The sequence below is a fragment of the Capsicum annuum genome, chromosome 10, assembly GCF_002878395.1.
Source record: "Capsicum annuum cultivar UCD-10X-F1 chromosome 10, UCD10Xv1.1, whole genome shotgun sequence".
NCBI classification, from domain to species: domain Eukaryota; kingdom Viridiplantae; phylum Streptophyta; class Magnoliopsida; order Solanales; family Solanaceae; genus Capsicum; species Capsicum annuum.
The window spans coordinates 176883169-176895064 of record NC_061120.1 but is presented as its reverse complement, the minus strand read 5'-3'; the positions used below and the strand labels follow the sequence as shown (position 1 = coordinate 176895064).

At 31.6% G+C, this 11896-nt stretch overlaps 2 protein-coding genes and 1 long non-coding RNA gene across 3 annotated transcripts; 2 read left to right on the top strand and 1 right to left on the bottom strand.

The window, feature by feature from the left end:
• Positions 1 to 1107: 1107 nt before the first annotated feature.
• LOC107844936 (trypsin inhibitor 1-like) lies at positions 1108 to 2217 on the top strand. Its single transcript, XM_016689257.2, has 3 exons — positions 1108 to 1185; positions 1747 to 1785; positions 1894 to 2217. Exons 1-3 carry the CDS (start codon positions 1140 to 1142, stop codon positions 2094 to 2096), a joined length of 288 nt encoding a protein of 95 aa, XP_016544743.1. The 5' UTR covers positions 1108 to 1139; the 3' UTR covers positions 2097 to 2217.
• Positions 2218 to 3136: 919 nt separating this feature from the next.
• Positions 3137 to 8200, top strand: LOC107843352. Its single transcript, XM_047397753.1, has 3 exons — positions 3137 to 4226; positions 4328 to 4502; positions 7351 to 8200. Exon 3 carries the CDS (start codon positions 7409 to 7411, stop codon positions 8198 to 8200), a length of 792 nt encoding a protein of 263 aa, XP_047253709.1. The 5' UTR covers positions 3137 to 4226; positions 4328 to 4502; positions 7351 to 7408.
• A 2920-nt stretch (positions 8201 to 11120) lies between these two features.
• LOC124888153 lies at positions 11121 to 11896 on the bottom strand. Its single transcript, XR_007046203.1, has 2 exons — positions 11544 to 11896; positions 11121 to 11425 (listed from the first exon to the last, which is right to left on the bottom strand). It is a non-coding gene; the product is annotated as an uncharacterized LOC124888153 (long non-coding RNA).

The following is an 11896-nucleotide window of genomic DNA, read 5'->3' as shown; positions in this document are numbered from 1 at the left end:
TAGAGTTAATAACTTAATATGTAACAACAGACAAAATCAACTCAACAAATAATTGAAAATTATGATAAAATATTAATACCTGATATGTAAGAAAAGATCACAATTATTTAATCACTTATGACTTAATAAAATTGACTCGATGTATAAACATGCCTATGAATTGTACTACAGGTATTTTAAAAAAAAAAAATGTACTACTATAGAATGCTTTGCACGAGTAGGGCCACTTTCTTTTGTTTTTATATTTTGGTTTTTGGACTTCTAGGTTAATAATCAAAGTCGAACTTTGAAAACTAATTAGAAAAATGTGCTCTATAGACTATATGTATCTTTTTCTAAATATTCCCCCATCTTATCTTTTCCTTCTATGGGTTAGAACCAAAAAAATCATGCTAAAGCACTTAGACAATGTTTATATCAATTTCTATTTTATTTCAATGATGATTTGTTTGAAACGTCTTAGCTAAATAATAAAATGAAATTTTGACTCTCAGAATTCGCTAGTCAAATATGAAATTTAATAACATTAGAGCCTCTTTATTCAATAGCATTATTAATTCATCACTAAATTGCTCGTAGTTAACACAAATTTTAACAATATATATTGTTAATCCGTCATTAGGATTAGTGATAGAATATGATGTTTAACTGCAGAATGTTTCCATTGTCAATTTCTATTTATTTTTAGCAGTATTAACAAAACCACTGAAATTAATATAAGCATAATTTCACGATTAGGCCCTAATTAATCTATATGTTAGTATTATTTATATTTATAGGGACCATTTGCTTATACCGTGTTTGTTTGTAATTTTTTCGCTTCTAAATCTGTACGGGACTTTGTAAAACATTCAACGATTATATAATTTTTAGTGAAGACGTACAACAAGAAAATCAATTTTTTATACGAAAAAGTCAACAAATACAAGAAATTAAATTAGTAGCCTATAATCGGCACGGCAACTCTATCCAACTTATCTCTTCAACACTATTAAATTAATGAGCTATGGTTGCTTAGAGAAGCAAGTATGAAGTATCTCATGTAAATTTGAGTCACTAATTCTCCTATAAATATCCCCATAAAACCAAATGATTCTAAAACATAAAATTAAAACAAAATTTTGACAAAAGAGTAGACTATGGAGAAGTTGACTCTAGTGGTTGCTTTCTTGCTTCTTTCATCAAGTTGGCCCTTATTTTCCTCTCTTAATTCCTACATTTTTTTTCCCACTTTCACTATTAAAAAAAAAAAAAACTAAATTTCTAGAGTACACGTCAGAGAAAAAATTGTCTTATCGAAAACATTTTAGACAGATTTTTCGTTAGAAATATCATAGTTTAACAGTGTTTTAACAGAAACGTCCATTGAAAATTGCCTTTTTAATACTCTTGCCTTTTTATATTAATTAGTTTTTCTTTAGCACGTTCCCTAAAAATTATAATTAAAAAGTACTTTTCACTGCTTTACCCTTATTTCTCTCCAAAAAAATTGCATTTTATTTAACGACGAGTTCAAAACTAAGATAATCTTAGAAGAACATTAAGTACGACGGGTAAAATGAGGCAAAAATAATTAATTTCATCTTAATTTTATAAAATGACAAGTGAATTAAGAGCAAGTATGTTTAGTAAACTTGACGATTAATGAGCAAGTAGTAATTTTTTTTTCACATTTATTTCTTCTTATTCAAACAAAAATTAATATAATGTACTAACTATTAATTCTATGTCTATCTCTATGAGCAGTCTTTATTCAACCTCTCACGGCTCAGTCCAGTTGCAAAGGTTTCGTTTTATACTCCTCACCTGCTTCTTAATTTCTATATATTATTATGTAATTAAATGTTTATGATTAATGCTTCTCATTTGATATTTTGATCATATAAATCATAGGGGTGAAAAAGGATACATGGCCAGAACTTCTTGGAGTACCAGCAAAATTGGCTAGGGGAATTATTCAGAAGGAAAATCGAAAATTAACTAATGTTTCAAATGTGCTGAATGGTTCTCCCGTGACAAAAGATTTTCGATGTGATCGAGTTCGTCTTTTTGTTAATGTGTTGGGGTATGTTGTACAGACTCCCCGTGTTGGTTAGGGAGAAAAAAAATTTACTCACATTGAGTGTTTTAAATATATGTCTATTAGCCCCAAGAAAATAAATTGGAGTCGTGTGGCTAATGCTCCGTGCATGTGTGTACTATTTGGTGATAAATAAGTGTGGCTTTTATTTGAAGTATAATATATCATTCGGTAGTTTTAGAACTACTTGTGTAGGTATCCACGTGATACATGGGTGACCTTAAAATCTGTATATAGTAGTTTAAGATGTTGATCATAATATAAAATTTTAAAATTATATTAAATTAAATAAGTAATAATTATATTATAAAATATTATATGATTTAAAAAATTTATTAATTCAATATTTATTATTATTCAAACACTTTAAAACGATTTAAGTAATTAAAATATATTGGACATAGTTAACGTACTCGCGCAATGTGAAGGTGATCTTATACTAATTTAAGATATCGATTATAATATAAGATTATAAAGCCATATTAAATTAAATAAGTACTAATTATATTATAAATTATTGTATGATATAAAATATTTATCACTTCAATATTTATTATTATTAAATTATTTTTAAAAGGATTAAGTAACTGAAATAAAAAAATGTAGGTTCATTTAACTATTATTTAATAGTGTTTATAAATATTTTAAAAGATTCATACACTCAAACATTTAATAGTTATTATTCCAAATAAAAATGAACACAAATTATATATTATTAAATAATTTTTCAAGTATACTATTTTTTTTATTTTTAAAATTTACTTATAATATAGTATTTATCTTATATTATATGAATTTTTTAAAAATAATTTGAATATAAAAAAATATTTAATAACAATAACTCTAAAATATTAATTTGATCTCTAATAATATATTTTTTATCACAAATAAATAAATTATATTAGACTATAAATTGTAAAAATACTCATAACTTTTATAAAAATGTGGACTTAAAAAATAGAAAGTACAACTCATAAAAACTATTGAATTAATAGTTGAAAATATATATAAAAATGGATGTGGCCAAAAATATGATTGCATAAAAGATTGGTCCAATAGAAGTAAAAGTACAATTCAAGAAAAAGGAAAGTACAGTGCTTACCCACATTTTGACTCTAGAAACTTCATCTTCTCTCTATTTTGCACATAGTTTTCTCTGTTAAATTTTTACAATCTAAAATTAATATTAGTGATTATGCATTCTAAGTTTGTTTGTTGATGAGATATGGAGGATGTTGATTTTTTTTTCTAGTAATTTAAGCATGTCAATTTTTGGGCAGTCATTGAGGTATGTATAATTATGGGTTTTCCAGCAGAGTTTTGACAATTAGGATAAAAATAAGGTTAAAACAGCATAGTTTACTCCTACATTAAGGCAGTAGTTTATATTTGTGTATTTCAGTCAATATAGTCTTAGCAAGATCGTCGATATTTTATTCGAGGAAACATGTATATTTTTGTATTTGATACATGAGGTAAATTATTTGATCTATTTTGCATGTCGATGTACTACAAAAATAAAGAAAGAAAATGAAGTTCATGATTTTTTTATTTTTTTTTTGTAATATCTATTTTGAAAAATTATTTTTCATGGTTTTATTTTTCATGGTTTTATTTTTCATAAATAAATTATTGATTATATGCTTAATATTTATTGTTGAATTTCGTGAGCATATTAGAGCTTGTGTATCCTATTAATAATTATTGATTATTTAATCTGAAGCTTGTAGGTTTTGATGAGAGTTACAACTTGTTTATGAGTTAATTTGAGCTGAAATTTGGGTTGTTAATTGTATTTTTTAAACTTGATTTGGTTGTGTGGTTAAGGTGTTTCTCAGAAAGTCAGAATCTTGATTAACTGACTGTTTTTTTGTATCATATGTTAAGTAACGTATTTTTGACTTCTCAGGGTACAAAACTTGAAAGTTTAGAGATCAAGCATTTTGTTCTTGTCCATGGAGGCAGTTTTGGTGCGTGGTGTTGGTACGAAACTACAACTCTACTCAAAGAAACAGGATATCAAGTTGATGCCGTAGATTTAACTGGCTCTGGTGCTCATTATTTTGACTTCAACAATATTATCACATTCTCCAAATACGTAAAACCACTCACTAATTTTATTGAAAATCTACCTGATGGCAGAAAGGTTTGACTAAACGTACCTTGAGTAGTTCAAATAACAATATGCATTGGTGTTCTCAAACTTAAATGTTGAAAGGCGTGTAAATTGGCTCTTTCTTGATGCAGGTCATCTTGGTTGGCCACGATATTGGAGGCAATTGTGTCTCTTAAGAAATGAAGCTGCATCGATCAAAAGTCTCTAAAGTTTTTGTATGCAAATGGCAAGAATCATCCTCCCACTGCAATTGACTATGACAAATCATTGTTGAAAGATGTAATGTTCATTGAAACCACTGCTAAGGTATTGTTATAGTCATCTATATTGTAGAATAGAGCTTTTTCTTGGAGCTTGTTTAGTTTGCTGATGAAGTTCATTTCATGATTATATGGTTGATATTCAAGTTTTTATTTTTTAAAAGTGGCCATTTCTGAATTTGCTATTTTTTGATAAAAAGATTGGTTCTTTGAGTTGCGGGTCTTTTGAAAATAGCCTTTCATACCCGATAAGATAAAGGTAAGGTTTGCGTACATTCTACCATCCCAAGAAATGATTTGTGCGACTATAGTGGGTATGTTGTTGTTGTTGGTTATAAAGATTGGTTTTTTCTATGTGAAAGAATTGATTTGTTTGGTAGATTTTTTTTGTTTGTTTATGCTTTAGTTTAGATTAAGCTAAGGCATTGTTTAATGAAACACTCATTAGCCTTAAAATCTTTTCATTTTTACTGTAGAGTGTATATCTTTGACCAAATACAATGAGCACTGAAGAAAGAGCTAGTAGAGTTAGTATGCTTGTGAAGAGTAATCATCAAGTTTTGATTTTTAGGCTATTATTTTGGCTGTTAGGGTTTTGGAGAGTAGTGGAAGGGGGGTATGAGCTACTCTTTATGTTAAATTTGCCTTGTAATGAAAATCCTTGAGGCAGCTGATTGACGTTGGTATAATTATTTTGTTGCTCTGTCGACATGATTGAAATCACAAAAGCTTTTTTGTTGCTGGATGAAAATGTTTGTCTACAGCGTGGAAGATAACTAATGACTACTGATTTTGTCCATTTTATTGCAAGTTTATCATGAGGAAGTTACGTATTATCGTGATAGACCTTTTCGTAGTTTCATTCAAGAGGAACATATTTGAGGAACTGCAATATATCTAAATTGATTATTCATATTTCGATGAATAGACCACGCTCATTTAAAAGTGTGCCTTTGGCAAGATTGTCAAAACTATAGGTTCAGAGTCATGTCTATTGATATAAGCATAGAATAAAAGAAATTACTACTATATGTATTATGCCTCAATTCCGAGCAAGTTGAGGTCAGCTATATGAAATTTCATTATCCATGTTGTTAAGCCCATTTCAAATATTGTAAAAGAAAGTTACTATAGCCATTGAAGTGCTTTACATCATATTTTACTTTATTCAGTTTATGTAAGAAACTGACTCTACACGTCATACAGAGTATGGAAATATTATACCTACTAGGAGTCTATGAACCTTTCGACATTAACAACATGTTTTTAATTGTTCTATTTCAGGGTAAAATCTGATCCCAGTGCAAGGAAAATAGTTGTGAAATCTGTTACATTTGTATGTTGTTGTTTACTTATTAGGTTGGTCGATCAATTTTTTGTGATTTCTATCTTGATTTATTTTTTCATGTTGTTGAATATTATTAGATAATTTTTTTTAAGGTAGTGAATGTCTTCTATGTCAGTTATGTGCTTTCTGCTTTTGTCGTACATCTGTTCATCTGATTTAAGCTTAATCGTATGAGCACCAAAGGTCAGTGATATCAGACATTATCAATTACCAAATTAAGATCTATTTAACATAGAGTTGCGATGAATTGTTGTGAACTTGATCTTTATTTGTTTGTTACAATGGTTTGATATATCTTCCGTTGTTTGAGCTACTTATTTGTTGCTATTAGTATTTCAATTATGTTTCAATCTACTGCATATAATTGTGCAATCTGTAGCCAAAGGAAATATATTAATTAACGCAAACAAATACAAACAATAATATAGTTATTTTAATTAATATTTACCGTCTGCTCAATTAAGGAACACGGTATTACATAGTTTTACACATGATGCACCTAACAACCCTTTGTCATTCTTTTGGTATTGATGACGCATATTGGATCCAATCTTTTCTCCTGTAATGTTTAAATGGAAAAAAATATTACAACCGCGATTAAACATTAAATGAACATCTATTAAATGTGAGTATAATGGTAATAAATTTTTCTTACATTATCATCCATCCTCTGTTTGTTTGTTGGTCTGCTGCAATGCATTATTAATGTAGAGAGCTTTTCAAATTCTGATTCTTCCACATTCAAATCAATAGTAGTAAATATATATCCAAAAAGACACAGTGTATCAGATCAAGTTCCGGAAAACTTCTCTATATACTACATTTGTAGCTTTATTTGTTAACTTCCCATCTTCATCATAAACTTCTCAAAGACTTATAATCACCTTTTCAACCACTTTCCAACAAATTTTCATGATTTAAGGACCATGTTTTAGGGAAATTGTACAAGAAAGTCAAGTCTTCCACTTTTGAATTTGAAAATAGGATTTAGAGACTTGTTTTCCTTCTAAATCAATTCCCACCGATTCCAAATCACAAATTGTTCAAGACTTTCAATTTTGAAAAATAAAATGTATTAAGACCGCAACCAATACGTGGCTGCCACATCACGTTTTACTGTTCACAGGATAAATTTAGGCTCAAATTTTTGATTTCTTAGTTTCTAATTATTGTTTCTTAGTTGCATTTTGTTGATTCTATTGCTAATTAACAAACTAGTAATTGTCTACTAGGTTGTAAATTAGTTTTTGGGTTCGTTTATTCGTGTCTACGTTTCTTTGTGTGCTTTTATCTTTTTGAAATTCGTTGTAGATTCTTGGTTGAAGTTCGTACGTATTTTCTTTGAGTTGTTTCAAAAGAGAATCTATTCCGACCTCGAGCCCGAATTAGTATAAAGTAATCTCTTTGGAGTATAAACGAGTTACCAACACTTGTAAGGCCAATTGAGAGGCATTTCAAAGTGGGAGAGCTTGTGAGGATGTTTTTTTTTCTAACATTAACTAGTTTGTTGTTTTTTGTATTTTTATTTTAGAATTTCTTTTGGTAGGAACTATGGCATTGGAAAAGGTGTCCATCATTCATGGCTGCCATAATGGATATGAAACATGATCTTAGTAGCCGAATGGAGAGAATGGAAAAAAATAATGGACCGAGTGGAAGGAAGAATGGAAGGGACGGAAAGCTCTCTGTGCAAGGAATTGGATAACTTGATAGAGAATCCAAGCCTTCCTAATCAAGTTCCTGTGAGTGGACATGCTACACATGAGTTACAAGGTAGTCAAACTAACTCTTGTACTCTAGGGAATGAGGCTAGTAGCCAACTAAGTGTGAATGATAGTTTGTCTTTAGGTGAGCCAAATGTGCCTCCATTTGGTGATGATAATGTACAACTTGAGATTGTGGATACACTAGTTGATCCATCTAGTGTTGAGGCCATTGTGGCAAGTGATAGTACATTGTCTTATGGAAGTCATGAAGACCAACTTGCGTGTGAAAATAGTGATGTTGAACATGTTGGCCAATTGACTATGGATGACCCTCTAGTTGTTTTTGTTGTAGACCATGCTAGTATAGAGGGGATATATGATTGTACTAATGGTAGTATTGGGAAAAGGAAAGGCATCCTAAACCCATGTCCATGGACACTCCACCCATTTGATCCTGGTGATCATTTGAAGTATAGTGATGAAGATGTCTTTTGGAATGACTTGAATGTGCATGGGATTTATGGCCTTCCTATCTCGTTTTTCAAGCCTACTTGTTGTTCCAAGAAAAGTCTATGTTTTCCACTTGATGAGCAACTCTTGTTCCTTGTTTCTTGTCACACTTATGTGGATAGACTAGTTGACTCTTTCTTGGGAGGGTATTCGGGTAAGAGGGAGTTTGGGTGTATGTGAAATTTGAGCCATCTTGGCAAGATGTTATGATTGATTACACTAATCCTAACCCTCATACCTTGAGGAACTTGTGTTTGCTTGTCCTTCCTATTGTTTTGCAAGGGTCGGATTCGAGGTCGAAGCCTTTTTCAAGAAGGGGAGGATGATACAAGTACGATCTTGATTGTGGATCAATACGTAAAGACTCGAGCTCGGGTGGCTGCCCAACCAATGAAACAAGCTTTGAAGTGTGGAGAACAAGTCCCAACACTCCAAAGCCGTCCAATATGCACACTCGAAGGCCGCCCCTTTGTCTTGGTTTATTAAGGGCATTATAGTTATTTTGTAATAAGTTATAACCTAGACTATAAATAGAACATATTAGGTCTTTTGTTCATAGCTTAGATGATATTTCGAGAGCTCTTTGAGAGTGTTCATACAAGTGTGGATATCACGTGTGACAAGTGTGGAATCACTTATGTTGGTTGCTTGTTTTGAAACGTTGGTTGCTTGGGGAATCCGTTTCGTTGAGGTCACTGTAAGAACTTGATGTTATTTGTATGAATTCTTGGGTCTTAGTGTCAATATACACTTTGGTTCATAGTGTTTGTGCATTGTGTGTCAAGTTATCTATCATTCTATCTTATTATTGTTGTTGTGTTCATTCTCGGTTTTGGGTGTCCAAACCCGAAACTTGTTGTGTCATTTTTTTTCTTGTTATTGTGTTGTAATCTTAGTTTGCGGCTCGCTGATTATAGGTGTTGAACACCTTATAATCTTGTTGTTATCGTGCTTGTATTGTTATTGTGTAGTGAATCCGAGAGGGGTCACCAAAAAAGGTCCTCGGTTCTTCAAATCATGAACCGTTTTAGTGTGTGTTAGTGTCTTCCTTGTCCATCTTATATCAAGTATTTCTAGCGATCTTAGTAATTTCAGTACTCTCAGTCAGTCCTCAAAACTCAGTACGTTCCTTCAGTCAAGGGAACTCAGTAAACTCAGTACGTTCCTTCAGTCAGTAAACTCAGTAATCAGTATCAGTTCAGTTCAGTTCAGTTATTCAGTTTAGATCAGTTATCCAGTTCAGTGTCTTTCAGATAGGAGTAGGATTCAGCACTGAGTGAGCCTAGGGATGGGGACTCACCCGCTAGAAAGGACGGAGATCTTTAGAAGCAATCCCTAAGTTTCAGAACTACGTAGCCAACGTAGGTACAATATGTCACCCGTTAGATAGGATTGGAATACTCAGGGGTCACCCGTTAGCACATTTATATGTGTAGGACTGATTCCAAGAGTCACCTTTTAGATTAGGACTGACTCCACAACAGTTGTCTTTGCTGGTGGCGCGGTACTGACACCCTTCCAGTCAGGGCAGAGATTGAACCCCAGTCAGCTTAGCATGGGGCATGTCGATTAGATGAATACATCCCACAGTTTCAGTTACAGATTCAGGACTGTCAGATACAGTCAACTCAGTTCAGTAGCACAGATTCAGTACTGTTAGAGACAGTCAATCCTTATCATTATAAATAGACTTCAAGATCACCCATTAGACAGGACTGATCTCAACTATAGTTAATCAGAATCATCAGATTTAAAGATCACCAGCTAGATAGGACTGATCTCAAATTTAGTTACTCCATATAGAACGAAACTCAGATAGTTCCATCAGAACTCAGACTGTTAAATACAGTTGCTCATTATCAGTTACATCGGTCTTGTCGATCATCACAGTTATATCAGTTATGTCAGTTGTCATAACTTATGTTATTAGTATTCATTTTCAGGACTGTTAGTCACAGTCAATCAGACCAGTTCTTCATAATTCGAACTGTCAGAAATAGTCATTCATCTATTCAGTATCTCAGTATCAGTAAAGTCATGTCGTAAGTATCACTACGAGTTCAGTTATAGTTGCTTATGAATGTATGTATTCTCACGTTCATATTAGTTAGCATTGTTCATGCATATAACCCTTTGTATTTAGCCTACCTCACTCGTATACTCAGTATATTTAGACGTACTGACGCATTTGCGCTATGGTGCTTTCTCTTATGTTACACTATAAGTTCAGATGCATGTGTTACAGATCAGCAGTAGCATTTCAATCGCAGAGTTGCAGCGAGTCCTCATCTATTCGAGGATGGTATTATTTTATTTCATTTATTATTTCAGTTCAGTTTTGCTAGACGAAGTTAGTTGGAGACATGGTCCTTCAACTCCTTACTCAGACAGTATTTAGAGGTTTTTAGATGTAGTTCAGATTTGATTTAGAATTCAGTTGTTTTGGGGTATTTGCCACCCATATGGATATTACGTTTGTCAGATATTTTATTTAGTTGAACCTTATGGCTTATTGTTCATGTTTTTCCGCATTATTACGTCATATATTGCAGTATATAGGTACAGATATCAATCATAGGTTAGCTTATGGTCCTTCGGGGTCATAAGCACCGTGTAGCATTCCGATTCAGAAAATCGAGGTGTTACATTAATGTTGCAGCTTTAACATAAAGTAAAACAAATTTATATATTGCGCATTAGTTAACGCGATTAGTTAGAAAAGTCTTTTTGTAGACTGAAATTATGTTTTGATTAAGGCTTAGATGGAGTTGTAAATGTCTTCACTGGTGTTGTATGTGCATTTTTTTAATGACTGTTTGTTCTCTAATTCTTTTTCATCTGTAATCAACGATCAGTGGATGTGGCAGTGTCAATTGTAATGTAAAAAAAAATTTAATCAACGATCAGTGGATGTGATAATACCACAAATTATAATGTAAAAAAGAAAATAAAGCATACTTATCATCTTCTAGCACAATATTTATAAATATACTATTACTGTCTCCTTACTTGAATGTTTGAACAACTTTATATGTCACAATCTGACCAACAATATCTATAAATATAGATGAATTAGTAAAAAAAAAGTACAGATTATTGATTAATTTTAAATTGACTATGAAGCGAATCATTACTAAAAAGTTTTGTGTCATCAACAATCCGGTGAATTATCAGTTGGTCAAATGGACGCAAATTAAATATGTCCATATGAAATGAAGGATCAGTAATTTTCTCAACAGAAGTCATTTTTATGAAAATCAAACTGTGCATGTGCGTTGTAGTCTTAAATTTCTTGGAATTTGATGTAACAACAAAGTTGTTAATGCGATATAACCCAAGTTCCTCCATCTTCTTCTTGAAAAACTTAATATCATACTTGTCAATTGAAGCATGTATGCGATCGCCCTAATTTGAGACATAGAATTAGTGTTGTTCAATGCAATTACAATGTTAAAAATTAAAAAGAAAAATTATTAATGTAAACACTGTGCAATATGAAAAATTAGTGAAAAGCAATTAGTACCTTAAAATCCTGTAAAATCATATCTAATGAATATGGCATATCAGGTTTGAATTTATCCTGCAATTGCCAAAGGCGAATAATTTTTACTCTCAAATTCCATTGCATAGAACTGCTTGTAATTTATGAGATGCTATGAAAAATCATATATGGTTATGACAGTACTACGTAGATTGCAAAATGACAGAAATCTGAGGAAATGTATAAACTGCGGAACATGTAGAACGTAGTAAGGATTATATAAGAATAAGAAAATGAGTTGTAATGAAAGACAATTATCAGAAAAAGGAGTTTAGTGGGTGGTTTTAAAACCAACTCCTTCAAACTATCCCTAATTAAAAGGATATACACGTTTC

What these genes read in the sequence shown, in the direction of transcription:
- LOC107844936 (XM_016689257.2), top strand. Translation starts at nt 1,140, where the DNA reads ATGGAGAAGTTGACTCTAGTGGTTGCTTTCTTGCTTCTTTCATCAA. An exon ending in TTTCTTGCTTCTTTCATCAA is followed by an intron (nt 1,186 to 1,746) that starts GTTGGCCCTTAT and finishes CTCTATGAGCAG; the next exon opens with TCTTTATTCAACCTCTCACG. An exon ending in GGCTCAGTCCAGTTGCAAAG is followed by an intron (nt 1,786 to 1,893) that starts GTTTCGTTTTAT and finishes TATAAATCATAG; the next exon opens with GGGTGAAAAAGGATACATGG.
- LOC107843352 (XM_047397753.1), top strand. Translation starts at nt 7,409, where the DNA reads ATGATCTTAGTAGCCGAATGGAGAGAATGGAAAAAAATAATGGACCGA.